General features: G+C 47.4%; 1 protein-coding gene across 2 annotated transcripts in view; it reads left to right on the top strand.

Annotated features, from left to right (window-relative positions):
* Positions 1-26,525, top strand: part of Dock1 (dedicator of cytokinesis 1) — a 437,833-nt gene that overhangs the window by 29,282 nt on the left and 382,026 nt on the right. For both annotated transcript variants that reach the window (XM_013021945.1, XM_013021944.1), the window contains exons 2-5: positions 13,986-14,069; positions 20,313-20,353; positions 22,819-22,874; positions 25,232-25,328. In XM_013021945.1, coding sequence (XP_012877399.1) covers positions 13,986-14,069; positions 20,313-20,353; positions 22,819-22,874; positions 25,232-25,328 — 278 coding nt within the window. The remainder of the gene's footprint in view (positions 1-13,985; positions 14,070-20,312; positions 20,354-22,818; positions 22,875-25,231; positions 25,329-26,525) is intronic.

Here is a 26,525-nt window from a genome sequence, read left to right as displayed (position 1 = left end):
CTCCTCCTCCTCTTCCTCTTCCTCCTCCTCCTCCTCCTCCTCCTCCTCTTCCTCTTCTTTTTTGAGATAGGTTCTTCCTCTGTAATGCAGGCTAGCCTCCAACTCATGGTATTCTACCTCTGCCTCTCTTGTGCTGGGCGTCTCATGTGGCAAGCTGCAGGCAAGGCCTGGAGTTATTTAATACCCCTCTCTGAAACAGTCCTTGTTCCTGGGAGACACTGCTGGGTAAGGCTAGGAGACTTTCTCTGCCCTTCAGTGCGGGCAGCCCACGGCAAACGCTCCTAATTGCGATGGCTGCCTCCTCCATGGTTTTTGGCATCACCCAGGGAAGGCAGATTTATCAAGTGATTAACTAAGGAAAGGTTTGTCTTGAGTCCTCTGGGAACTTGTGTGGCATGCTAGCAGGCTCTTGTAGGCATTGCCGGATCTGCTCGTGGGGAAGGCTGGTGCCCAGCAGGGCCCTGTTTTGGTCTGAGCTCCATCTAACAGGCTGGACTGGCTCTCTCTGCCCTCGCCCCTCCCCCTCAAGTGTGGATGGTCCCGCCTGAGAATAGGAGGGCTGTGTCTGGGCTGCAGCTAGCAAGCATCTCGTCGGGCAGGTGCAGCTGAGTAGCTTCCTTCTCTGGTGAGGATTCAAGCAACCCTGGGAGCACCTAGAGGAGGGGTTCATGTACTCCTCTGACCTCTAGGCTCTGAGAGTGACCTTGAACTTTCCCTCAGTTCTGTACTGTAGGGTCATCTTCTTTCTGCTCCTCAGAAGTGACAGAACCTGGTGCAGGTTGAGTGAGCTGCAGGGGAGGGCACTGGGCGGGGCTGGGAGCTGAGAAGTCTGGGTGGGGATGGCTGGGTGTCTGCAGTGCGGCCATTCACCTGCATCTCTCACTGGAGCAAAGTGGGTCCATGAGTGCCTTGAACTGTGCCTTGAACTGTGCCCCTGTGCACCTTTTCAACTCCAGCTGCTGTTTCTCCCTGGTGCACAGGCTCAGGAAGTTCTGGCCCCAGGAAATCTCATACCATCTCCCTCTCACCCCCCAACCTCTCCCCACCCATCTCAGAGTGGGAAACCAAGCCTTGCCATTCCAAATGTTGACTGCTTGTCCAAATGTTCCAAGTGGGGGCTTCTTGTGCAGTGGGTATTTGGATTCTGGTCCTGAGGGAGTGGTCAGTCAGCCAGCCCTGGCAGGACAGGCCCCAAGGCAGGGCAGAGCTCCCTGCACAGGTCGGCATGGAGGCACATCTAACTTGATGGGAGGGGTCACGTTGAGCCTGGAGCAGAGCCCTTGTGAGGTCTGACGTGGGAGGCAGTTCAGTTAGCACACAGGGAGGAGGACTGGGGCTTTGTAATGTGGTGGACCAGAGCAGCTGCGGGTCCCCCCCCCCGCCCCCCCCAGCCACCGCTGCCCATGGAGAACAGGGATACAGGGAGGGCTCCCTTCGGCAGTCAGAGCGGGACTCCTTCCTTAACCTCCCACACCAGCCTGACTTCATTGTTTTCTCAAAGAGACTGTTTTTTTAATCTTCAGTTTTATTTTTTATCAAAGCTAAAGAAATGTAGCACAAAGGAGGTGGAATTCCAACAAACTACAAAGAAATAAAATGTTTCCTTGGTGATAATGGAGTCCTGCCTAGTGGCTGGCTGACACAGCCTCTTCCTCTGGCGAGCAGCGGAGGGGCTCCTCCTGGGTGCTCTCAGGATGCTCAGCTGAGGGGGCTGCCCTGGGGGAGGGGCTCCTCCGGGGTGCCTTCAGGATGTGCAGCTTTTCATCCTGTGCAAGGATGAATTGCCACTGGGTGACAAATAATGTCACAGCCTTAATTGTAACAGCTGGAAGTACTGCTCATCAATAAGGGACCAGTAAACACATTAGAACAGCTAATACAATGGAATAGCATTCTATAGTTAAAAAGAACACACAAGTATAAATCTGAAAATAATCAAGCAAAAGAAGCCAGATGTAAATGCATAATCTCACTTGTATGACAAAACTTGTCCTAATAATGAGACCAGTGCTGGGGAGGGGATTCCCCTTGTTGTGATGGAGATGAGGGCTGGGGATGAGATCCCAATGTTGTCATGGAGATGAGGGACCAGTGCTGGGGAGATCCCCTTGTTGTCATGGAGATGAGGGACCAGTCCTGGGAAGGAGATCCCCTTGTTGTCATGGAGATGAGAGACAGGGTTTGGGAGGAGATCCCCTTGTTGTCATGGAGATGAGGGACCAGTCCTGGGGAGGAGATCCCCTTGTTGTCATGGAGATGAGGGACCAGTGCTGGGGCGGAGATCCCCTTGTCATGGAGATGAGGGACCAGTTCTGGGGAGGAGATCCCCTTGTTGTCATGGAGATAAGACAGTGCTGGGAAGAAGATCCCTTGTTGTCATGGAGATGAGGGACCAGTCCTGAGGAGGAGATCCCCTTGTTGTCATGGAGATGAGACAGTGCTGGGGAGGAGATCCCTTTGTTGTCATGGAGATGAGGGACCAGTCCTGAGGAGGAGATCCCCTTGTTGTCATGGAGATGAGGGACCAGTGCTGGGGAGATCCCCTTGTTGTCATGGAGATGAGGGACCAGTCCTGGGAAGGAGATCCCCTTGTTGTCATGGAGATGAGGGACCAGTGCTGGGGCGGAGATCCCCTTGTCATGGAGATGAGGGACCAGTTCTGGGGAGGAGATCCCCTTGTTGTCATGGAGATAAGACAGTGCTGGGAAGAAGATCCCTTTGTTGTCATGGAGATGAGGGACCAGTCCTGGGAAGGAGATCACCTTGTTGTCATGGAGATGAGGGACCAGTCCTGAGAAGGAGATCCCCTTGTTGTCATGGAGATGAGGGACCAGTTCTGGGGAGGAGATCCCCTTGTTGTCATGGAGATAAGACAGTGCTGGGAAGAAGATCCCTTTGTTGTCATGGAGATGAGGGACCAGTCCTGAGGAGGAGATCCCCTTGTTGTCATGGAGATGAGGGACAGTCCTGGGAAGGAGATCCCCTTGTTGTCATGGAGATGAGGGACCAGTCCTGGGAGGAGATCCCCTTGTTGTCATGGAGATGAGGGACCAGTGCTGGGGAGGAGATTCCCTTGTCTTCATGGAGATGAGGGACCAGTCCTGGGAAGGAGATCCCTTTGTTGTCATGGAGATGAGGGACCAGTGCTGGGGAGGAGATCCCCTTGTTGTCATGGAGATGAGATACAGTGCTCAGGAGGAGATCCCCTTGTCTTCATGGAGATGAGATACAGTGCTCAGGAGGAGATCCCCTTGTTGTCATGGAGATGAGGGACCAGTCCTGGGGAGGAGGTCCCCTTGTTGTCATGGAGATGAGACAGTGCTGGGGAGGAGATCTCTTGTTGTTCTGGAGATGAGGGACCAGTGCTGGGGAGGAGATCCCCTTGTTGTCATGGAGATGAGGGACCAGTGCTGGGGAGGAGATCCCCTTGTTGTCATGGAGATGAGGGACCAGTCCTGGGGAGGAGATCCCCTTGTTGTCATGGAGATGAGACAGTGCTGGGGAGGAGATCCTCTTGTTGTCATGGAGATGAGGGACCAGTGCTGGGGAGGAGATTCCCTTGTTGTCATGGAGATGAGACAGTGCTGGGGAGGAGATCCCTTTGTTGTCATGGAGATGAGATACAGTGCTCAGGAGGAGATCCCCTTGTTGTCATGGAGATGAGGGACCAGTCCTGGGGAGGAGATCCCCTTGTTGTCATGGAGATGAGACAGTGCTGGGGAGGAGATCCTCTTGTTGTCATGGAGATGAGGGACCAGTGCTGAGGAGGAGATCCCCTTGTTGTCATGGAGATGAGGGACCAGTGCTGGGGAGGAGATCCCCTTGTTGTCATGGAGATGAGGGACCAGTGCTGGGGAGGAGATCCCCTTGTTGTCATGGAGATGAGGGACCAGTCCTGGGGAGGAGATCCCCTTGTTGTCATGGAGATGAGGGACCAGTCCTGAGGAGGAGATCCCCTTGTTGTCATGGAGATGAGACAGTGCTGGGGAGGAGATCCTCTTGTTGTCATGGAGATGAGGGACCAGTGCTGGGGAGGAGATTCCCTTGTTGTCATGGAGATGAGACAGTGCTGGGGAGGAGATCCCTTTGTTGTCATGGAGATGAGGGACCAGTCCTGAGGAGGAGATCCCCTTGTTGTCATGGAGATGAGGGACCAGTGCTGGGGAGATCCCCTTGTTGTCATGGAGATGAGGGACCAGTCCTGGGAAGGAGATCCCCTTGTTGTCATGGAGATGAGGGACCAGTGCTGGGGCGGAGATCCCCTTGTCATGGAGATGAGGGACCAGTTCTGGGGAGGAGATCCCCTTGTTGTCATGGAGATAAGACAGTGCTGGGAAGAAGATCCCTTTGTTGTCATGGAGATGAGGGACCAGTCCTGGGAAGGAGATCACCTTGTTGTCATGGAGATGAGGGACCAGTCCTGAGAAGGAGATCCCCTTGTTGTCATGGAGATGAGGGACCAGTTCTGGGGAGGAGATCCCCTTGTTGTCATGGAGATAAGACAGTGCTGGGAAGAAGATCCCTTTGTTGTCATGGAGATGAGGGACCAGTCCTGAGGAGGAGATCCCCTTGTTGTCATGGAGATGAGGGACAGTCCTGGGAAGGAGATCCCCTTGTTGTCATGGAGATGAGGGACCAGTCCTGGGAGGAGATCCCCTTGTTGTCATGGAGATGAGGGACCAGTGCTGGGGAGGAGATTCCCTTGTCTTCATGGAGATGAGGGACCAGTCCTGGGGAGGAGATCCCTTTGTTGTCATGGAGATGAGGGACCAGTGCTGGGGAGGAGATCCCCTTGTTGTCATGGAGATGAGATACAGTGCTCAGGAGGAGATCCCCTTGTCTTCATGGAGATGAGATACAGTGCTCAGGAGGAGATCCCCTTGTTGTCATGGAGATGAGGGACCAGTCCTGGGGAGGAGGTCCCCTTGTTGTCATGGAGATGAGACAGTGCTGGGGAGGAGATCCTCTTGTTGTTCTGGAGATGAGGGACCAGTGCTGGGGAGGAGATCCCCTTGTCGTCATGGAGATGAGATACAGGTCTGGGGAGGAGATCTCCTAGAGGGGTCACAAGTGTGCTTTTTGAACCCATCTTATTTTTGTGTGCAGAAGATGTGTGCAGATGATGTGCACAAGAATTAGAATTATCCACAGCTTGTGGAGCTGATCTTCTAAGATTGTGTGCTTTTTTGTCTCTTCATGGGTGACTGTGTTTGGGTTTGAAAATAGGGCCTCTAACCTTGCCTGGCTTTTCTCTTAAGGCTGGTGCATTTTTTTTTTCTTCAATCGTGGGGCTTGAACTCTGGGCTTGGGTGCTGCCCCTGTGCTCTTCAGCTGAAGGCGAGCACTCTACTGCTTGATCCACATCACCACTTCCAGTTTTCTAGCAGTTTATTGCAGATAAGAGTCTCATGGACTTTCCTGCCTGGGCTGGCTTTGAACTGCGATCCTCAGATCTCAGCCTCCTGAGTAGCTAGGATTACAGGTGTAAGCCACTGGTGCCCGGCTAAGGCTGGTGCTTTAGCACTTGAGCCATATCTCTTCTAGATTGTGTGTGTGTGTGTGTGTGTGTGTGTGTGTGTGTGCGTGCATGTGCAATTCTGGGGCTTGAACTCAGGACCTAGATGGTGTCTCTGCTTTTTTCCACAAGGCCAGCACTCTATCACTTGAACCACATAGCTCCACTTGTGACTGTTTTGATGTTTAATTCAAGGTAAGAGTCTGAAGGACTTTCTTGCCTGTGCTTGCTTTAAACCATGACCCTCAGATCTAGAGCTCAACCTCTAGAGTAGCTCGGATTACAAGCATGAGCCACCAGTGCCTGGTTTGTCTTCTGGCTTTTTGCTGGTTTATTGGGGATATGAGTTTCATGGATTTGTTTGCATAGTCTAGCTTTGAACTATGATCCTCAGATCTCAGCTTTCTGAGTATTTAGGATTATAGGCCTGAGCCACCAGTGGCTGGCTATTCATTGGATTTATAAACATTAATAAGCATGTAGGTGAATGGGCCTGTGCACACATGGGTTAGTGTGATCATAGCATGCATGTTGTTTGCAGAATGTACTTAGTGCTGTGGGGTACCATTTTCCTTCTTCCCTGAAGTGTTGCTTTTGTGTGTGTGTGTGTGTGTGCGCGCACACACACACACATATGTGCATGTGTATGTACTGGGGACTGAACCCAGGGTCTTGAACTTGGTAGGCAGGTACTCTGATTTTAGGACCAGGCCCCAAGCCCTCATCAATGGTTGCTAATTCATGGGGTTTCTTAGGGCTTTAGAAATAAAGTGCTAACCAGTGCTTGGGGCCACAGCAGGTCACCATGTTTTGGCATTTTGCCATGCTGATCATAGATGACACAGATGTCCTGATGAAGGGGAGTTTGGGCGTGCTGACAGGGTGAGCAATCATGTAGGATGTGGGCCGGTTTTTTCTTCTTCCTTTTTTTCCCTAAAGGTGGACTCACTTGAGGATCAGAGTATTTGCACGGTCACAGGTCACAGGTGGGTTTGAGATTCCTCCTTCTTGGGGTGACACTGCTCAGCTCTTGCAGTGTCTGCCTACTCTCTGTCTTGGGCACAGTCACTGGTCTGTGTCACGGGCAGGGAGACCCCCAGCTGGGCTGCAGCATTTTCTTGGGAGACTTGCTTGATCTTTGGAGTCATTCTGGCCAAAAGAGGCTGTGAGGGCCTGGGCCAGGGCCATCCTGAGAGCCACTTGTCCACCTAAAGGAAAGGAAGTGGATTCACTGCTTCCTGATGTGTATGGGGTGAGGGGGAGCAGTCCTGAGGACAAGCCTGTCTGCGAGACTTTTGGGCATTGCCTCTGTTGGCGGAGACTCAGGTCTGGTATTTAGATTCCAGTGTGAAAGAAAAGCAAAACAAAACAGCAGTGTTTTCTGGTGGATTAAGGATTCCAGTCATAGTTTCGCCACCTTGAATTTCTCCATTGGCTTATTAATAAACCCCATGTATCTGGGATCTGCCTCAGGAGGCAGGGATGGGAAGTGGCAAGGATGCAGGCAGCTGGAGGGGAATCTGGAAGACTGACAGGCACTGCTCCTCGACCAGATGCAGGAGGAAGGAGGGCCCTCCCCCGTACGTCTCATGTCCTGAAACCTGCTCTAGGCTAGTCGGTCCTGTAGTGAGCTACCTGTAGCAGAGGATGCCTGCCAGGAGGTATTTGATCAAGGTGGATGGCCCACATGGACAGGTGGAGTTGAACCCTGGCCACCTGGCCAAGGCGGACAGCTCTTCAGTTATTTTGTGGTTCAGTCTGTGGGAATACCTCTGTTCACACTGTGACAATGGATTCCTCCAGGTTGATCATTGGCTTTGTGTGTGAATTTTATTTGTACAGATATTTCTTTGTATCATACTAAAAACCATTAGGAAAAGCAGAACTTGCCTTCTGGAATGTTCCTCTTTTCCTTTCTTTGTTGGTCCCCATTACTGTTAGATTTAACAATTGACATTGAAAAGGAAAGGACACAGAGTGCACCTATTCTGCAGAACAGACCATTGAGAGCTTTCTGCAAAGCTCAGAAGAGACTTGGGAGATGGAACGAAGTAGCCTTATCACCTACCATGTCAAATGCCTGTCTTGAAGTCTGGGTTGTCTCTTCCTCCTTTTCTTTTCCCCATGTCTTCATGGAGACCCAGCTGACCTGGATCACATGTTGTCCTGGCTGTAAGTGTTGTGGAGGTGGAAGGAGCTGCAGGCTGGGGCCAGACTTCCCAGAGGAGGAGTTCCTGGCCGCTGTGGTCCCAAGTGGGACCTTCACTGGCCCTGTGAGGGTGCTATACAGTTCTCATTGGCAGAGGAGTAAGTGCATATGATTTCCTTAGTGGCAATGACCTTTCTGGCTTGGAGAAAGATGACTGAAGAGATTAGATCTTCTTCCTATCTTGACTATGCATCTCTTTGCCGCTGAGCAAAATTCAGTGTAAAAGTACATCATTTCCAGGTCAGCCAAGTCTTTTCTTATTTGTGGATGGATTTGCAAAGGCCTATCAGTGAGAGCCTAGCACTTTTCTCTCCTAGAACTGACTTTATGAAGCTGAAACTATAAAAAAGTAGAATCTTGCTTTTCCTACACTAGAAAAGCAATAAAGCCAGTGCTTATTCCCCCAGCATGCCCACTACAAACCCGTGTGTTTCAGCTCTGTGACCTTTTGGACCAGATGGAAATCAGATAGTTGCTGGCTGGTCTCGGATAAGGTGTACAGTGATATTTTATTCTGAAGAAAGATATTAAAATGTCTTTGAATTGTGTCTGTCAGTTCAATTAGAATTTGAGAAAAGGCTCTTTTATATCTTTTTCTTTACAGTCTTATCGCCTCCATCCCTCCCACCTGTTTTCTTCCAAAGGCAGAAAGAAATATTGAATAACAAATGACCAGCCCTTTATCGGATCTTGCCCCTGTTCTGTTTCTTTAATTATTTAGATGAGTTCCTTGATTCGCTTATCCAAACCGTGCAAGGAGCAGGACCACAGGGGATTTTATTGGGAGAGAAACAATCTCTGAGTTGGGAAGAAAGAAAGATAGGAGGCTGAAGGAGGAATGGGGTGACTTTCAAAGTGGTTTCCTTTCTGGCAGAATCTGGGGTGGTATTACTGAATGCAGGTAGAGCGGTGCTTTGACCTTGAGTCTTCTTCAGTTTCTTCTTGTGTCTCTTTCCTGTTTGAACATGGAGAAGAGGCTGCTAGGTAAAATCCGGTGGTTTGTATGGAGGACTCAGAGTAATGGCAGAGGCCAGGTCTGTTTATTGCATTTCCTTATTACTTTTGTGGCCTTTTATTGGTTGCATCCTCTTTTTTTTTTCTTTTCAAATTTCAGTTAAAATATGCATTTCTGTAAAGGTACCATTCTGGTCATCTGAGAGTGTGCTGTTGTGTGCATGAATACAATTGTCACCACCATCTCTGCCTCACCGGACACTAATTGCCCCTTCCCCTCTGTTCCGCTCTCTGTGAATTCTACTTTCCATAAGAACCTTCTCAGCGTGATATCATACAGTGTTTTCTGTCACTGACCTGTTTCCCTTGGTATAATGTTCACATTGTAAAATGTGTCACACTTTCCTTCCTTGTTAGGCCAGGTGACACTCATTGTATGCTTCCCTCACGTTCTGTTTATCCATTTGTCTATCGGTGGACAGTTGCTAGGCTTGTGTCCAGCGTCTGGCTCTGGTGACTCTGGTGACTCATGCAGCACCAGCCGGGGTGTGCATGTATCTGCTTTCTCTTCTTCTGGGCTTATACCCAAGTGCAGAATTGCTGCATCCCATGGTAAATTGTCCTTCTCCACAGCAGCTGCGCCATTTTACCATCCTGCTGGCAGCATAAAAGATTGTGTTTTTTTTTTTTTTTTTTTGGGTCTGGTCATGGGGCCTGAACTCTGGGCCTGGGCTCTGTCCCTCAGCTCTTCAGCTCAAGGCTAGCACTCTACCCCTTGAGCCACAGCACCACTTCTGGCTTTCTTTTTTCTTTTTGCTTATGTGGTGCTGAGGAATGGAACCCAGGGCCTCATGCATGCAAGGCAAGCGCTCTACCACTAAGCCACCTCCCAGCTCCAGGATTGTGGTTTCTTCATGGTCTCACCAAGACTTTTATGCATTGATTTTTTGGTGTAGAAGTTGACAGTAATACTCCTGAGGGGTAGGAATTGCTTTGTGCATTTATTGGCTACTTATGTATCTTCCTTGGAGAAGGAGATGTCTACTCAAAATAGTTTTTGTCCATTTTAAAATCTATTTTTGCTGGGTACTGGTGCCTCACATATGCAATCCTAGCTACTTCTTTAGCCCCATTGACTCTTCCTGCTTTGGCTGGTTAGTTGGCAATAGTCTCTCAGATTTGTCTGCCAGGGCTTGCTTTGAGCCTTGATTCTCAAATCTCAGCTTCCTGAGTAGGTAGGATTATAGGCTTGATCTACCAGCACCCTATTTTTAGAAATCTTTTTATTATTTTGGATAACAATTGCTTATCAAGTATATGCTGTATAATTATCTTCTATGTGGTAGGATGCTTTGTCACTCAGTGAATAGTATATTTAAGGAATGAATGTTTTAGATTTTGATGGAGTTTGGCTTAGATTTACCGTTCGTTGCTTATATCTTTGGTATTATATCTGTTAGGTTATAAAAAAGACAGTCATGAGAGAGGATAGACAAAGAGATGGCTCAACACCATCACACTAGTTTATTGGCAGGAAGAGGCTTACTCCTTGCTTGCCGTCTGAGGTATTTATAGTGCGTCTGAAGGAAGGCTAGATTTGTCTGGAGGTGGTGGTCTGAAAGTAATTAATGGTGGGACAAATGGTGGGGAAAAGGGCACAGCAGGAAGCAGGCAGGGAGCCAGGCAGGGGTATCTGCTCAAGGCCCTAATTGCCAGTAAAGTTTTTGCCTGGTCCCCATCAATCACATGAGTTCATCTGGTCAGGGACAGAGGGGAAGGCCGGAATGTTGTTAATCAAGGCACTGGTTGGGGGCCTCAAGATAAGGACAGGTCCCATTCGGGCCTCACAGTCTCCACAGAATTGTTGCCATGTTTTCTTCTCAGACTTGTGCAGTTTTTACTTTTGCGTTTAATTCTTTCCCCTGTTGAGAATGTATTTTTGTGAATGATGTGAGGTCCAGTGGTTTCCAGCACCATCCTCCAGAGAGTCTATTCTCCACACTGACTGGTCTTAGACCTTGTTCAAGCCATTTGACCTTTTATGTGGGGCTTTGTTTCTGGGCTCAGTTCCGTGACTCTGGTCTATGTGTCTCTTTGCTATTACCGTAGTTTATCTCTGCAGCTTTGTGGTGAGTGTTGAAGTCAGGAAGTGTAAGACCTTTAACTGTGATCTTTTTCATTGCTGTTTTGGTTCTTTCTAGGACCTGTGATGGATTTCCCCATTTCTTCTTAAAATATTGAGATTTTGGTGGGAATTGCATTGAATCTATAGATTGCTTTGGATGGCGATGACATTTGGATGATATTAAGTCTTCTGCCCTGAGAATGTGAATGTCTTTCCATGTGTACTCGTCTTGATTTACTTCTGCAGTGCCATGTGCTTTTCATTGTCTAATCCTTGCTTTCTTAGTTAACTTTATTCCTGATAATTTCATTGTTTAAAAAAATTTACCTGTAAAAGCATATTAGAGACCCCTTTTGTACAATATAGGAAAATAGATAAAATTAATCCCCCGGCCCCCAACATATTAGAGACTATACTTTGAAAGGTACCAATAGAGCCAGACTTTTTTTTTTTTGGTAGGTCGTGGGGCTTGAACTCTGGGCCTGAGCTCTGTCCTTCAGCTCTTAGTTCTCTACCACTTGAGCTACAACGCCACTTCTGGTTTTCTGGTGGTTTATTGGAGATAAGAGTTTCACGAACTTTCCTGCCCAGGCTGGCTTTGAACCAAGATCCTTAGATCTCAGCCTCCGGAGTAGCTAGGATTACAGGCATGAGTCAATGGCGCCCAGCTAGTACCAGACCTTTAGACTCTTTCTCCTTCCCTCCCCCTCTTTCTACTCCCTTTCTTTCCTTCCTTCCTGTCCTTCCATTCTTTTTAGAGACCTACTGTGTGCCAGGTATTATAGAACCATGGAAGAAATAAGACAGGAGTTTTGTGCTGGATGAGCTCAGAATCCAGGGGAGTTGATGCAGTGAGGGAGTGGTTGCTTGTGAGGGAGTAGTTGCTCTGATTTGGGGTGACCTTGCTCTGGAGACATCTCCATAGCTCACCCTGTCTGCCAGTATGATTTGGGGCAAATACATGCCAAGGGTATGGCTTCCACTTTTCTTTAGAACATGGAGTTTAGGAAACCCAGGCTCCTATTCTAAGTGGGCACTGCCAGTGCTGTCTGATGCTTTTGTCCTTCCCTTTGTGGTTATTCTCACTGGACTTGGTTGTGCTGGCAGCAGAGCCGTTCACATTAGTACAGTGGACTTCATTTTCTGGCTTCACCAAGCCCTGGGGTTGGAGGCCTGGCCTCTTCCATGGGTCAAGTTTAAAGGCAGTGTCGAATGCTCTGATTTTTCCTACTCAGTATTTCCTGAATGGCTCAGTGTTTTCCAGGAGTAGAGTTAATTTTGCCCCCTTGGGCTCTTACCTGTCTGGCTCCCCTCCCCTCTGCAGCCCCTGTCCAAGCACTGAGTGTCTGAGCAGCAAGCCGCTGGCATAGACCAGGCAAACACTGTGAAGTTCAAGGTCAGGCTCCTAGCTTCAGCTCAGACAGGCCCTGGCCCTCTTCCTGTGGGGTGTGGTCCATCTCCACAGGAGACCTTCCCAACTGCTGATGAGACAAAGGGAAGGAGGTTGCAGAGGGAGTAACCCACGTTCACGAGTCAACTTTCTGAAAGAAATTCCATTTTAAGTTGCTACTTGACATCTGGAAGTCATGTTTCAAGGGTGTGTGAGCCCATGTGCTGAGAGAACTTGCACATGTGTGTGTGTGTATGTGTGTGTGTATGTGTGCACGTGCGCCCATTCATACATTTGGAGGTTTTGCACATGATGATGCTTATCCTTATAAGACACGGGAAGCACATTCCAGAGAGCTGCTATGTATCTCTATGGAGTAGGCTAAATATCCGTCTCTCAGTCTCTCAGGATGGGTGATGAAGAATTCATTGGGATTTGGAGATATGTTTTACAATAAATGGTGCATCTTTCTAAGTACAATGATTTGTGTTGGAGGGATTGCCGTGTGTGCGTGTGTGTGTGCACATGTGTGTGTGTGTGTGTGTGTGCGTGTGTGCATGTTCGCATGCACACAAGCCCACAGGGCTGCGTTTTTGGGTCTGAGATAATACTATATCCTTGACATAAGTAACTTTTCTTTTTTCTCAAGATGCTTGAGAACAATTGTGGTTATATTTATTGATGTAATTCTTAGGTGCTTAGCTAAGAGCAATGTGGCATTTTTGCAAATTGGTAATAGCTGTATACCAGGATAAACATTTGACGTTTTTAGACATTTTCTGAATATTATTGTCAACATTAAGGACACCTATCCATCTATCATCTATCTTATCTATGTCTATCTATATCATCTATCTTATCTATGTCTATCTGTATCTATCAGTCATCTATCTTATTTATCTTTATCTTTAGCTATCACCATTCTCTCTCTCCCCCTCTCCCTCTCCCACCCCCTCTCCCTCTCCCCTTTCCTCTTCCTCTCCCTCTCCTCCCCCACCCCCTCTCTTCTTTCTGTCTGTCTTTGTGGTGCTGGGGATTGAATCTAGGACCTTGAGCCTGTGAGACCAAGCTTTGCCACTGAGACATCCCTCAACCGCTAGAGATTTCCTTTTAACTTTGACATTTTGTCTACTGTGATTGTAACATTTCCCACCAGTGTCCATTATGTGATTATTGTATCAGCTTAGTTTCAAAGTATTTATTCCATGGGCAAAATCACTCAGAGAATTTAGAGTTCTCTTAATGGAAATAGAGGAGGGTATAGGAAGTGACCAGTAAGATGTTGTTAACAATGGCTGCGATTTTCTTCCTGATGGAAATGTTCATTTATATGGGATGGCATAAAGGATGATGTGTGGATCTTGGTATAACAGAGTCTGGGGTGGAATGGGGACTGGGTGTGTGGTGGGCTCAGGATTTCTGTTGGGGGTGGGGATTTGGAACTAATTAAGGGCGATGGTTGCTATATGTTGTGAGTGTAATTAATGCCATTGCATTATACACTTTAAAATGGTTCAAGTAACACATTTCACAACTTCTATATGTTTTGCTACAATAAACAAATATCAGGGCTGCCTGGGACTCTGAGTGGTTTTGAATTTCTCTGATGTAATGGCTCGTTCCTGTGTCTGGAAGGAGGCGCCGCCGCCGCCGCTGCCGCCGCCACGCTATGACGTACAGGCAACAGCCTGGTATGTCTCAGCAGTGAAGACAAGTGATGCAACTTACCACAGCCCTGCCAACTCCGATTAGCATATTTCTTAATCGTTTTTGTTTTTTCTTTTCTTGACAGCCTTCTATAACTATGATGCCAGGGGAGCAGACGAACTTTCCTTGCAGATAGGGGACACGGTGCACATCCTTGAGACCTATGAAGGTACGTGCTGTCTCGATGACTCCTCTACTGTTTTGGGAGGTTGAGCTACTCTTTCTGTACCTGCTGGGGAGAGCATATCCCGGCTACACATGTACACACACACACACATGCATGCACATACAACAGCACACACATGCACACACATACACACAGACTATGTCTGTTATCATCAGCCTTTTCCAGATTTGCTCATTTCAGGTATTTTTTCTTTTTTGTTACTTAAACATTTATTAAAATCAACTTTTTACTAAAGGTTTCTCATTTTGAACCTCCAAAATAACTCTTCCACTCTCTCCTCATGTTATAAGTGTATGTGAAGCTTGATGGCTAATAATTGAGCACTTGATTACAGGGTTGAAGATACTTCGATTTTGAGTTCATTGATGTGAAGTGTTGATGTGAATTGTGAGATTTCTTCTTATTGCTGTCACTTTGATTTGTTAACAGTAGTTCTCAAGGGAGACAAGAATGTCATTTTTTGTTTGTTCCCTTTCCTTTTTCCTATAGTCTGTGACTCCCATTTTCTTTGGGTTGAATAGATTGTCATAGTGACCTGGATGCAGCCTAATGAATCAGTTGTTAAGCTACTCAGTAAATGCACTACTGATCACAGGGGCTTTCTAGTGTTCTGCAGTTCACTTTCATGTTTTAATTTTTTGCAATGAGCGGACCATTTCTCATTTTGTTCTGAGGTTATTATCACATACGAGGGATGCGGTGATGGGCTTATTCATTTTTTGTTTTTCTTTTGGGTCAGGTCGTGGGGCCTGAACTCTGGGCCTGGGTGCTCTTCAGCTCAAGGCTAGCTCTCTACCACTTGAGCCACAGCGCCACTTCCGGCTTTTTTTCTTCTTGCTTGTGTGGTGCTGAGGAATCGAACCCAGGGCCTCATGCATGCAAGGCAAGCGCTCTACCACTGAGCTACCTTCCCAGCCATTTCGTTTTTAAGCACTGCTACGATCTGGAAGTTTTGTTCAGATGGTGTTTTCTGTGCTTGGCTTCATTTTCTGTTTGAAGGGCCGATTCCCAGATAGCGTATGAATAAAAAGAACTGATTAAGAATGATAATTTAAATAACCAAATTGCTTTTAGACCACATTTTAGCTAAAACATTCTAAGTGGCCCAGGAAATTTTAGATATCCCATAATAATCAACAAATTGAATTTCCAGAGAGGCCTGTGAAGTCTGTTTACACAGAGATGAGCCAGGCTCAGCTTCTTCAGGCTGGGCAAGCCAGGGCTAGCATGCACAGACTGAGGAGAATACCCTTGGGTTTGGCCCTTATTTTATCCACTGGATGTAGTCTAACATAGAGAACTCCAGTCCATTTGCACCTTTACCCTGAAAAACTCCTGTCTGGAAAAAAGAATCGACCTTGTGGCATTGTGAAACAGAGCTAGTCCTTCGCTGTGCGGGGGCGCCTTCTGCTCATCTTCTATTTTGACAGTTGACAGTTGGATTTCTTATCTATTCTCTATACATATTGCCAGTGGCAAGGATACAGAGAAATTAAGGAGAGATGAAGGGTCAGCCTTCCCATCTCAGAACTCTTCTCATCAGAAGGGCAATGCTCTGCTATCTGTCAGTTAAGCTTGAAATCACCCCTCCTGACCACTGCTAGTGATGTCATCCCTGACTAGGTAATGCTTTCCTGTGGTGCCTGGTTTTGTGGGGTGCCCTGTCTTGTCCTTTGTTTTATGACAAGGAACTGGCTTCTTTGTTTTTGACAGTGCCACCTTTGGGCACATCTACAAGTCTTGTTAGACACTTCAAAATAATCTGATGGTGGCATTTGACATTTAGTAGACTGACATCCTGATAAGAGGTTTTCACTGGGGTCTTCAGTGAACATGTGTTTGTAGGCGGGACAGTTTTTCTAGATTCTGATTAAGACATTTTGGTCTTTGTAAAGACTCTGCAGTATGAAATGAATTTCCCTTCCTTGACAGCTGATTTGTTTGGACTTCACCAAGATTCTATTCAGAGAAAGAGATTTAGGGAACTCATTTCACCGTTGGGAAACTTGGTGACTTTTATCATCATCCACTAAAGACAACAGTGCACTTCTGATTGCTTTCGGTGTCTTCCTCATCTTCTGCTGATGGTTTTTAGAGTTTGGCTTGTACCCTCTTTCCTCTCCCCTCTCCTCTGTTTCCTCTAAGAAATTTATTTCTGTTTATCTACCTTGATTTTCCATGTCTGTATGCTCAGGTGTGACCTACACCCGAATGAGGGCTTCAGCTCATGGGTTTTTCACTCAAGTCTGATGCTCTAACCCCTTGAGCCACAGCTCCACTCCCAGCGTTTTGCTGGTTAATTGGACATAAGAGTCTCATAGACTTTCTTGTCCTGGCTAGCTTTGAACCTACATTTTCAGATCACAGCCTGTTGAATACTTGGATTCCATGTGTGCGCCACTGGCCACTGTGTCTGGTATAACTTATTTTGTCTCTGTGCTCCTTTCAGACTGTCAACAATTTGCTGCAGAGGATGTAGATTCCAAATGGTGACTGTTAGAACTGCCACCTCTGTGGCTTTCTTACTCTTTACATTTATTTTGTTAATCAGTCTATTAGATAAGGTTCAGAGAACACACTTCCTTCAAGTTGTAGTGAATTGCTCTTTCTTGAGCTCATGAAGGCTTAGAGCATACATTAGAGAAAGCTTCCAGTTTATGGTGGTGGTGGACAGCCTTTCGAGGGGCCATTCCATTTAGGTTCCTTCCTTCAGACAGTTCCCACTGTCCAGACCAGAGGCATGAGGCCAACTTCCAGGTGCTTATTAAGTGCTCTTGTTTCCACCATGGCCATGCCAGGCTTTCTGCCCCCTCATTTGCATAAGGATCCCCCAGGACTTGGTGGCCGTGCCTCAGGGCCGCTGCAGACATCTTCCCAAGCTTGAAAGTTACCCTTCATCTGCGAACCTACAGTATTCCAGCCTGGTGACGTTACATTGTGAAAAGGAATATTAGTAATACTAGATATTCTTTCAAAATATCCTTCCATCTTCTTGTGCTGGACAGAGCCTCCCTGATTTTAGGGCCCACATCTCGCCCTCCTTCTCCAGCCTCCTGGGGAGGGGCGGTTTGCTGAAGCAGGTGGCTTACCTAGTGGAAGTCTTTAGCCTGGGTGAAGTCAGCCAGCCTGAAATTCCACTAGCTCTGAGAGTCTCTGCCCCTGCCGTGGCCCCTCTTGATGCCCATACTTCATTGTGCATTCTTTGTCAGCAGCGTGGCTTGTGGTGTGATCTCTGTTTGTCTGGGGTGCCCTCCAGGTCAGGAGCTGGTGGAGGGCAGGCGTTGCTCCAATCTCTGTGTATTTCTGGGCCACAGAGGTGAAGGAACCACACATGCACAGTACCTGGGGAAGGCAACTGTAGTTTGCATTTTGCTTAGAAAGCTTATTACAAAAGAAACCATCATCTATTAATGAGATTCACCAAGAGCCTCCCACGCTTTGATCCCCATAGCTCGCCCACTTCGAAAGCAAAATGAAACTCAGTGCTCTGTTGCTCTGTTTGGATTGCACTTTCGTTTACCTGTGTTCTTGCCCTGTTTGGGGTGTATATGTTTTTATTATAGATATGGCCACAGCTCTTTTAATCTTTTTTTTACTGTTATCTGTTAATGTTGTACAAGTGGGTTTCATTTGCCATGTCTGTATTTGCGCACAGTGTGGATATGTCGTGATGAGATTCCCTCTCCGTTGCTCCCCTTCCTCCCCTTCATCTCCTCCCTCCTCTTTAAGACAATTTCACTAGGTTTTAGTGTTCTGTTTTCATATATGCGTACAACATGCTTTGACAGTTCTTCTTTCACCCTCTCTATTCACCTCCCTCCTCCCATTAGTGTCCCTCCATCCCCAGCACCCCTCCCCTGTTAGAAAACCTTTGCCAGCTATTCATCTGACAGGGGATTAATAACCAGAGTATGTAGACAGATCAAGAAACTAAACAGCCAAAGAAATAATAACCCAATCAATACATGGGCAAGTGAATAGAGCAGAGAGTTCTCGAAAGAAGTGCAGCAAATGCATTCGCTGAAGTATGGTATTTTCAGGGTAGAATTCAAATGGTGTGAGTCCTTAGAAAAACGAACTCACAGTCCAACAAAATGAATACCAGGGAACTGGCACTTGAAAACTGTGTGGGGGAGGTGAAGCAGGGGGCTAGAGGAATGAAGAGAGGCAGGGCAGAGAATGCAGTCCTAATATTCCACACATGTCCTAGGAAACTAGGACACTGGAGGCGGAGGGGTTGGGTTGCGAGAATGATGAAAGGGGCAACATTGGTCAAGGTGCATTGTGCTTCTAAACTGACTTGCTGAATGGTAGCTGCTCTGTACAACTGCCCAAAGATGCTAAAAATAAAGGAGAAATACAAATGGCCAACAAACACAGCTCCTGTGTGCTGCGTCCCTATCCAGGGCTCCAGGTGAGGATGTGCTTCCTGTGCGTGTCTCACATTTGCACACCACTCTCTTCATGTCCCTTGTTTGTGCACTACCCTCTCAATCAGGAAGGCTTAGACTATCTCCACTTCTTCCACCTGGACGGTGTTGCTATGTGTCCTTTCTCTCCTCCTGTTTTTTGGGCTGCACTCCCAGGAGCGGTTGCTGGTCTTGGGTGTGAGGTTCACACTTTGGGGGTGTAGGTCCTGCTGTGATCTTACCAGCAGCTATAGGCCATATTCCCCTCAGGATCCAGGGCTGCTGTCTCCTGCAACCTCCCCTTCAACCTCTCTTAATAATCATGCAATGATGCTGTTTTTACAATCTCATTTCTCTGTTTTTTTTCGTTAAGTTTGAGCATCTCTAAGTTCATGCATGTGTAAGCTTTTTGGTTTCTTCAAAACATTGTTTAGAGAGTTTGCTCCTTTATTTTGCTTGGTGGCCGACTTTTTCTTGTCTCTGTGACATTTCCTTATATTCTAGGACATTAATCCTTTGTCATTCTCAGAGAAGAAAGGACATGTTAATCCTGCAAATGCAGGAAGGACGCAGTGACAGGATAAAGGACAGTCCTTTGAATTGACTAAATGAAGCTTTAGAATAATAACTGCTTAGGTTTACCATCCCTGCTCCCTTCCTGCTGCTGTGAGCAGTATGGAGAGGTGGCTAGCACATCTGAACCCTCTGAGTGGGACAAAGTCATGGTCAGATAGTCCTGCAGATGTGTGCCTGACTTCTGGCTTTCGTGCCTGCGCTCACCCCCTCCTCAATCTGTTTGGTCCTTTTGTCCAGAAGGAAGTTGGTTGCTGGGTACCCGTTGCTCATACCTGTCATCCCAGCTACTCAGGAGGTTGGGATCAGAGGACTGCACTTCGAAGCCAGCCTGGGCAAGAAAGTCCTTGAGACTCTTATTTCCAATTAACCAGCAAAGTGCTGGGAGTGGAGCTGTGGCTCAAGTGGTTAGAGCATCAGCCTTGAGTGAAAAACCCATGAGCTGAAGCCCTCATACGGGTGTTTGTATACACCTGTGCACACAGGGAGGGAAAATCAAAGTAGACAAACAGAAATAAATTCTCTGGGGGCAGAGCTGGGATTTGCTTCTTGGCAGTGCGGTGCCTGGGGCGACTTCGGGTCAGAATGTTGAGGTCCGTGTGACATCATGCCAGGGTGCGACAAATTTTTGCACTCAGCCCTAAAGGAGGCCCAAGGCTCAGGGGCGGGACTTCCACTCAGCACTTGCTGTGAACAGTTCTTCCTTCTTCATTCCACTCTCTGCCTTGTATTTTCCCTCTCACCTCACAGAGGGAATGGGAAATTGACTCCAGGCGGGCCCTGGAATGGGGAGGGGAGCGAGGGTGCTTACCCCTGGTGCTTCCTATGGAGGGTTGAATCTGCCTCAGAAGTGCCCTGAGGAGGGAGGAAGTGCGTTCTCAATTGCTTTTCTGTTTGGGCGCTGTTCTTGATCTGATGTTGGCTTGTACACTTGAAGAGACCTTGATCCAAGTAAGGCTGAGGGAGAGGCAGGGAAATGCACACACAGTCTCTCACTGGGACTCAGGTTAAAAGGACAAGCTCTCTGCTCGGAACTAAACTCTCAGGTTATGGCCTGTAGACCAAGGGAGGCAGGTAGTGATGAAGGCCCGCGTGTGGAGGTGGCCTGTCTTCCTATGGTGTCACCTTTTAGGCCGTAGGGTTGTTGACTTCTTGGTCCTTCGATGGTTCTTGCAGCACAGAGGTATTGTTGGTCCCCACTGTGTTTCCTTCAACTAACGCTTTCAACTTTGTGTTTATTCAGGGTGGTACCGAGGCTACACCTTAAGGAAAAAGTCAAAGAAGGTAAGTCTTTTCCATTAAACACGATGCGTGTCCCTTCATAAATCAAACTGTGAGAGGAAATCAATTCCATTGCATTGGTGTCTTAAGAGTTTTACTTATATATCTCTTGCTTGAATTAAAGTGTGTGTGTGTGTGTATATATATATATATATATATATATATATGTGACCTTGAAGTGCTTTCCTCTGAACAATAACTGTTCATAAAACTGCAGCTTCATTCTGAGAATGAATTGCAGGGTTGTGTGGTGTGGTGTTGGCCTTTGGTCCTCAATGGGAGTGTCCTTGTCCCAAAGAATCCCAAATCCTATTCAGACAGTGTGTATGTAAGAGAGAGTGAGCCGTGTCTAAGGACTTCAGACACAAAACACGGTGGACGCTTTCCAACCTGATACGTGGTCCTTGATAAATTAACAAATTTGCAAAGCTCATTTGTGCTTACTTCCTTCTTGCTATGACAGTTTTCACACTTCTCAAGTTTAGTTGCAAAAAAACAAATTGCTTTTCCAGGGCAGTTTGTATCCGTGGTCCTTTCCATTTGCATTTAAGGCATGTAATTACATCTCTCATCATTGTGGCGGACATGCCCATCCACAATTCAACGTTCTTAGCTTTGCAGAAATACCTAATTATTGCTCTTCCTCTTTTCATCCTGTAATTACGAAGCCAGGTCCATTCTAAGCTGTGGTTAGGCTCTCCCCATTAACTTCCACACTGTACTCTCTCATTTTACTTGATAGATGGTTCACTTTACTTCTTAAAGTTGGCCTGTCATTGTCTCCATATTGGGTTGACTTCTTCATTATGTCCCCAGCTCGTAATAAGGCTCTATAACTCCAGTGCCAAGGCCTTGGGGCGCTTCCCTGCCCAGAGGTCTGAGCCATGCTGTGTGACCTGGTTGGAAACCCCAGGGTCCAGGCTGGGGCCCAGGGCACTGCCATGTTGATGTTTTAGAGGGAAAGTCACCTTATGAGCGGTGGTCAGTCAGACCTGCAGATTAGGGGAAGGACTCCCTCCTGGACCTGCTGAGCTTAGACAGGGCTGTGTGTCTCTCTGCTCCTCCAGTGGTCCCCACGCTGCTTCTGTGGAGGGGAGAGGAAAGTTCTCCTAAGGCAAGTTGTTTTTGCGTTTGGTTCTCTGGGTACAATCAGTCAGGGCTCTATTTCTGCAACAGAAAGCCCGAGTTTCTTCTGGAAGGGCAGAGTTGGGGACTTTAGTAAGAAGAAGATGAGAAAGAAGTATGCACTTAGGCTCCTCCCTTCCAAGATCTGCCAATCCAAGATGAGCGGTGGCTTCACAGGCAGCACAGGCCCCGGTGAGCTGTGGATCTGCGGGTGCCTAGGCCTTGCGTCTAGAATCACCCCTGCAGGTAAAGAGGTCAAGGCCCTGGTCTGTCGTTTTGTGAAGGGCTCCCAGGCAGTAATGGGGAAGGGACAAAGCCTGCCCTGAGAATCCCAACTTTCTCAGTTCTGCATATATATTTACTGGGGTGCAGTTCTAGGCTGGTCTGTAATGCCCTCTGGTCAGACCTCCAGGTGTGTCCAACCTAGTCTTGCCATTCAACGTCTTCTGCCCTGAGTGGGCTTGCTGAGGTTGGGTGGGTAGATCTCTGCTCTGGGGCCTGGCAGGGCTGGGATAGCTTGTTTCCAAACACACCCCCTGGCATGGTGGAAAGATGCTCTGTACCTACCTGCAGGCCGTCCTGCGATCTGGGGATGCCTGGGATGCTCAGTATGTGAATGGAGCAACTCTGCTGGGTCCCTGGGATCATCCCGTGGTCACTCAGCTTTTGTCTTCCTCCCACTGGATCTTTCTTGCTGTCACTCAGCTTTTGTCTTCCTCCCATTAGATCTTCCTTGCTGTCACTTAGTCTTTGACTTTCTTTCTGTGGACTGCAGCCCCACCCCCAGCCTCCTCTGAGCCCCATGGCCTCCCACGATGGGCAGTCTGATTTGAATCTCCTGTGTAGCTTCTTTGGGCACAGCTATATTGGTTGAGTGTGCATCATGCTTGGGAGATGTAGAGCACTGAATGACTAAGCAGACTGGGCAATCTGTGAAGGAGATTTGAGAGGAAGTCCCAAGTGTGCAATGGTCAGTTGCACAGGCAGTGGCCAATGCTTTGCACCATTTGGCAAGGGCGGGATGTCAGACATCACCACAGTTGGGTCTTGACATCAGGTGTGGAGCTGAGAGTCAACCTAGGGAGAAGATGAGTTTTCTATAGCTGAGTGGAATTAATCCTTGGCATACATACCATCTCTGTTTTCTTTACAACATCTGCATACTTTTTGAGATACAAACTGATGGACTTGTTTATTTTATATTGTGTTTTCTTTGCTTTGTTGTACAGTAAGCTTAGCATAAGAATTGATGAAAATCCAGCCATTCCTAACCCTCACCATTGTCTGATTTGCAGTCAGAATTTATATTAATAATAAAAACTCTCTCTTTTTGTTTCCTCAAGGGCATATTTCCTGCTTCTTATATTCATCTTAAAGAAGCAATAGTTGAAGGAAAAGGGTGAGTCCATTCTTGATGTAGAAATGAAGAACTGGAATGATTGTGCTTGGTGTGGCTGCTGTATATGTGGTCAAGTAACTGGGAAATAAGGTGCAGGGTGGAGCTGGCATGGTGCCCAGGATGTTTGGTAAGGAAAGGGGGGATTGTGCAGTGTGTTGCTTTGATCTTGAGTCAAGAGTTGGAGTAGGTGAGCACCATAACTCACTGAACCTGAGGTTGGTTTTGGGGAGCGTTGGCCCTGGGGCTCTGTCCCATTGGCCAGGGACTTGTAATCATCCCACCTCTGCGTCCACTTTTCTAGAAGTCTTGGCATTCCATAATACAAATGGAGGTTTGGGGGACTCTACTGTTGTTAAGTGGAGGTCTGGTAGAATTTACATTTCAAGTAATTGTGATGTATGTTTCCTGGAGGTCATCAGACCGATGCAGAAGATCATTAAAAGGATGCTTGTAGACCAGGAAGCCTATTACACTGGAACAGCAAATGAATAGCCAGGTGTGAATTTGGAAGAAGGAGCATCAGAATGTTTTTCTTTTTGGTCTCTGTTCCATCTTCACACTCAGTTAAATATGTAAATTATAAAATTACTAATCATATGATTACTGCATAATGACATCTCTTTGGCTGATTACAAAATTGCCTTTCCAAGCACTGTACTTTTAACATATAAAAAGGACTGGAGTTCCACGATGCATAATGAAGATGAAGAAAGCAATTGAGAGGCGGGAGCGGTGAGGCCCTGCCCAGTGGTGGTTTTATTTTCAGACAGATAAAATGTTTTGTGTGCAGAGTTCTAAGTGGAAGAAGAAGAGAAAGTTTTTGAAGTTTTGACTCTTTTGTGGACAGAACTGATCAAGTGTGCATTTAATGTGCTTTCATATTTGTCTCTGTCAGAATCCTAATGCAAATCACCTTGCATTGGATTAATTTTTCTTTTCCAAGCATTTTGAGATATAAATGTGAGCGCAGGTTGATTTTTGGTAAGGGGAGCCACACGTGCCTCCTCAGAAGACCGGGAGCCGGTCTTTCGGCACCAGTGTAGGGGAGTGAGCAGATCAATGGGGGACTGAGCAGTGCACCAACAGTTGTCCTGCTGCTGCTTTGGGCAATGAGTCATTGGTTCCCATGCAAAAAACTAGTGAGACCTCATCTCAATCAAGAAATGAGGTGTGGTGGTACTTACCTATCATCTTGGCTGTGAGGAATGACCCCTCCCACCTGGGCAAAGTCAGGAGGACTGAGCTCCCAGCTCTGGTAGTCCAGCAGTGCTGATCAACGGAGGCTTCTCCCTCCAGGCCCTGGAAGGTGATGGCCCACAAGCACCCACGCTCCCGTTAGCATCCCGGCTAGCTGGCCAGGCTGCCATTTTAGCAGTCATGTGCCTTGGACGACTTGATGGAGTCCCATTGGACAGCACTGAGGGCTGGTTGCACACAGCGCTCTCAGACATGGGGGCCTAGCCCTCCCCAGGGAGCTGGACGGTCTTCCCCAGGGAGGAAGTCCCCTTCAGGGTTCCACTATTTCTTGCTTAGGGCCTCTTCCATCAGCAAGTCATTCAGAGAGCTAGCAGGGCAGCAACGTTGTGGTCCTTCCCACTGGTGTGGGCCTGTGCAGGGTGACCAGTTGCAGTGAATGTGGGTCCTCCGTGCGGGCTGACTCTGCTTCTTCAGGACACACTCAGGGACAGTGTCAGGACACTGAGGCAGTGGTCCCTGGGGCCAGATGCCCAGAGACACGAGCCACAGATCCGGTTGCTCACATGGTCCCATGCGGATTCAGTCTAGACTAGTGCTCTCCCCAAGCACTGGATTTTTGAAAGATTCATATATGGTTAAAGAGTTAAAAGCAAGGCAGGGGTTAGTTTGGAGGGGGAGGGGAAGGATAATGGGGGCTGACACTGGATAGCGCACCCCACAGGAGGCCCCAGTCCTCATTTCACCAAGGCCGTCTGCCCCCCGCACTATCATGTGGTGAGTGTTCTGCCTGATGGTGAGGTGAAAACAATCTTAACCCGAATCTGCAGCTGAATGCTGCACAGACTGGTTGTAGTTTACGGTGTGTCTTTGGTGGAGGGGTAGTCAGGTTTCCCATGACATTCGGAAGTCTTTTCATGGCTGTTACTTTGCCTCCTTTCTCTTCCCTACAAGGTGGATGGCTCACCTGCATTGTCACGCAGGAACCCTCTCCAGCTTTGTGCAGAGACCATGGCATTCGGAGACATGTGTTTCTGGGTGTCGACCTGGTCATGTTTGTCTTTTTGTTGTTGTTTTCCATTTAACTGTTGGACCCCATGACTGGGATGGGGGATCTGTCCGATGCAGCTGACTATGGTTCACCAAGTCTGCTTTTGTTTTAGGCAACATGAGACTGTCATCCCAGGCGACCTCCCCCTCATACAGGAAGTCACCACCACGCTCCGGGAGTGGGCCGCCATCTGGAGGCAGCTCTATGTGGTGAGAAAATGGGGGGTTTAGTCAGAGCTTAATACAGTGGTGCGGGCGCTTGTGGCTCATTCCTTTTATCCTAACTTCTCAGGATGCTGAGATCTGAGGTTAACGGTTCAAAGCCAGCCCTGGCCGGGAAGTCTATGAAACTCCAATTAACCAGCAAAAAGCCAGAAGTGGAGGTGTGGTTTAAGTGGTAGAGTGCTAGCCTTGACACAAAAGCTAAGGGGCAGTGCTCAGGCCCTGAATTCAAGTTCCATTATTAGTACAAACCAAATAACAAAATCCTTTCCCCCACTCCCCCCCCCAAATCCCCTACTTTAAAACAGAAATAAGTATTTGTTTATGGATATAATAATATAATAGGGATGTTTCTTCTTTTTTCTTGCTATTACCTATAGGTAATGCCTCCGATAATTCTGATGGTTTTGAGTAGTTGGTTTTGTAGATGCAGCTACGTGAGTTACTGAGAGGGTAGGAGCTTTGTACATGTTGGCTTTGTGCTCAGTTGTCCAGTTCTCCTGGTTTTGGAAGAAATCCTATTAATAAGGAGAAGTTGGAGATCTGACATCTTTCATTTCATATTCCCTCAGGGCATTTCCTTGCAGATAAATTCATATTTGCAGAAGATTACCTTTTGTTAAGCCCGTATTTCTATTCACAGTGTTGATTTCTCATATGCTAATGTTATTATCACCAAGCCAGGGCTCTGGGAGGAAGTCAGTGCGTTAATTTTTCAGGAACACAGAAAACTTCCTAAAGTCCCACAGCTGCTCGGCATTTTTGATTATACAGTGGTTTCCTATAAATGTGTGGTAATAAGCAGTTGCTGTAATTGTTCATCAAATGGACTCAAACAAACCTAAAAGCGTAAAGTTAGCCATGAATGTTTTGTGTAAATCTGAGCAATATCATAGTCGGTTTTTCACGTTCAGCTTTGCAATTTTTAAACAAAAATATGGCAACAAAATAAACAGGAGTTGCTGCTGACTGATATGTGTAGATGCTGGTGTTAGGCCGTCCTGGAACGGCCATTCCTAATGACCCCTTGTCTTCCCCCGATGAGCCTACATTTGACCCAGATGGACGCACCTTGTCCGTTGTAAGGGGGCTGGAATGGTTTCATGGACCTTTGTAACCAGGAGAATTAAGAAGAGGGAAGAGAGCTAGGTGCAGTGGGTCACATCTGTGAACCTAGTTACTTGG

Source organism: Dipodomys ordii, unplaced genomic scaffold (genome assembly GCF_000151885.1).
Source record: "Dipodomys ordii isolate 6190 unplaced genomic scaffold, Dord_2.0 Scaffold58, whole genome shotgun sequence".
Lineage (NCBI taxonomy): Eukaryota > Metazoa > Chordata > Mammalia > Rodentia > Heteromyidae > Dipodomys > Dipodomys ordii.
The sequence above is the reverse complement of the archived record's forward strand: the minus strand, read 5'-3'. Positions and strand labels throughout refer to the sequence as shown.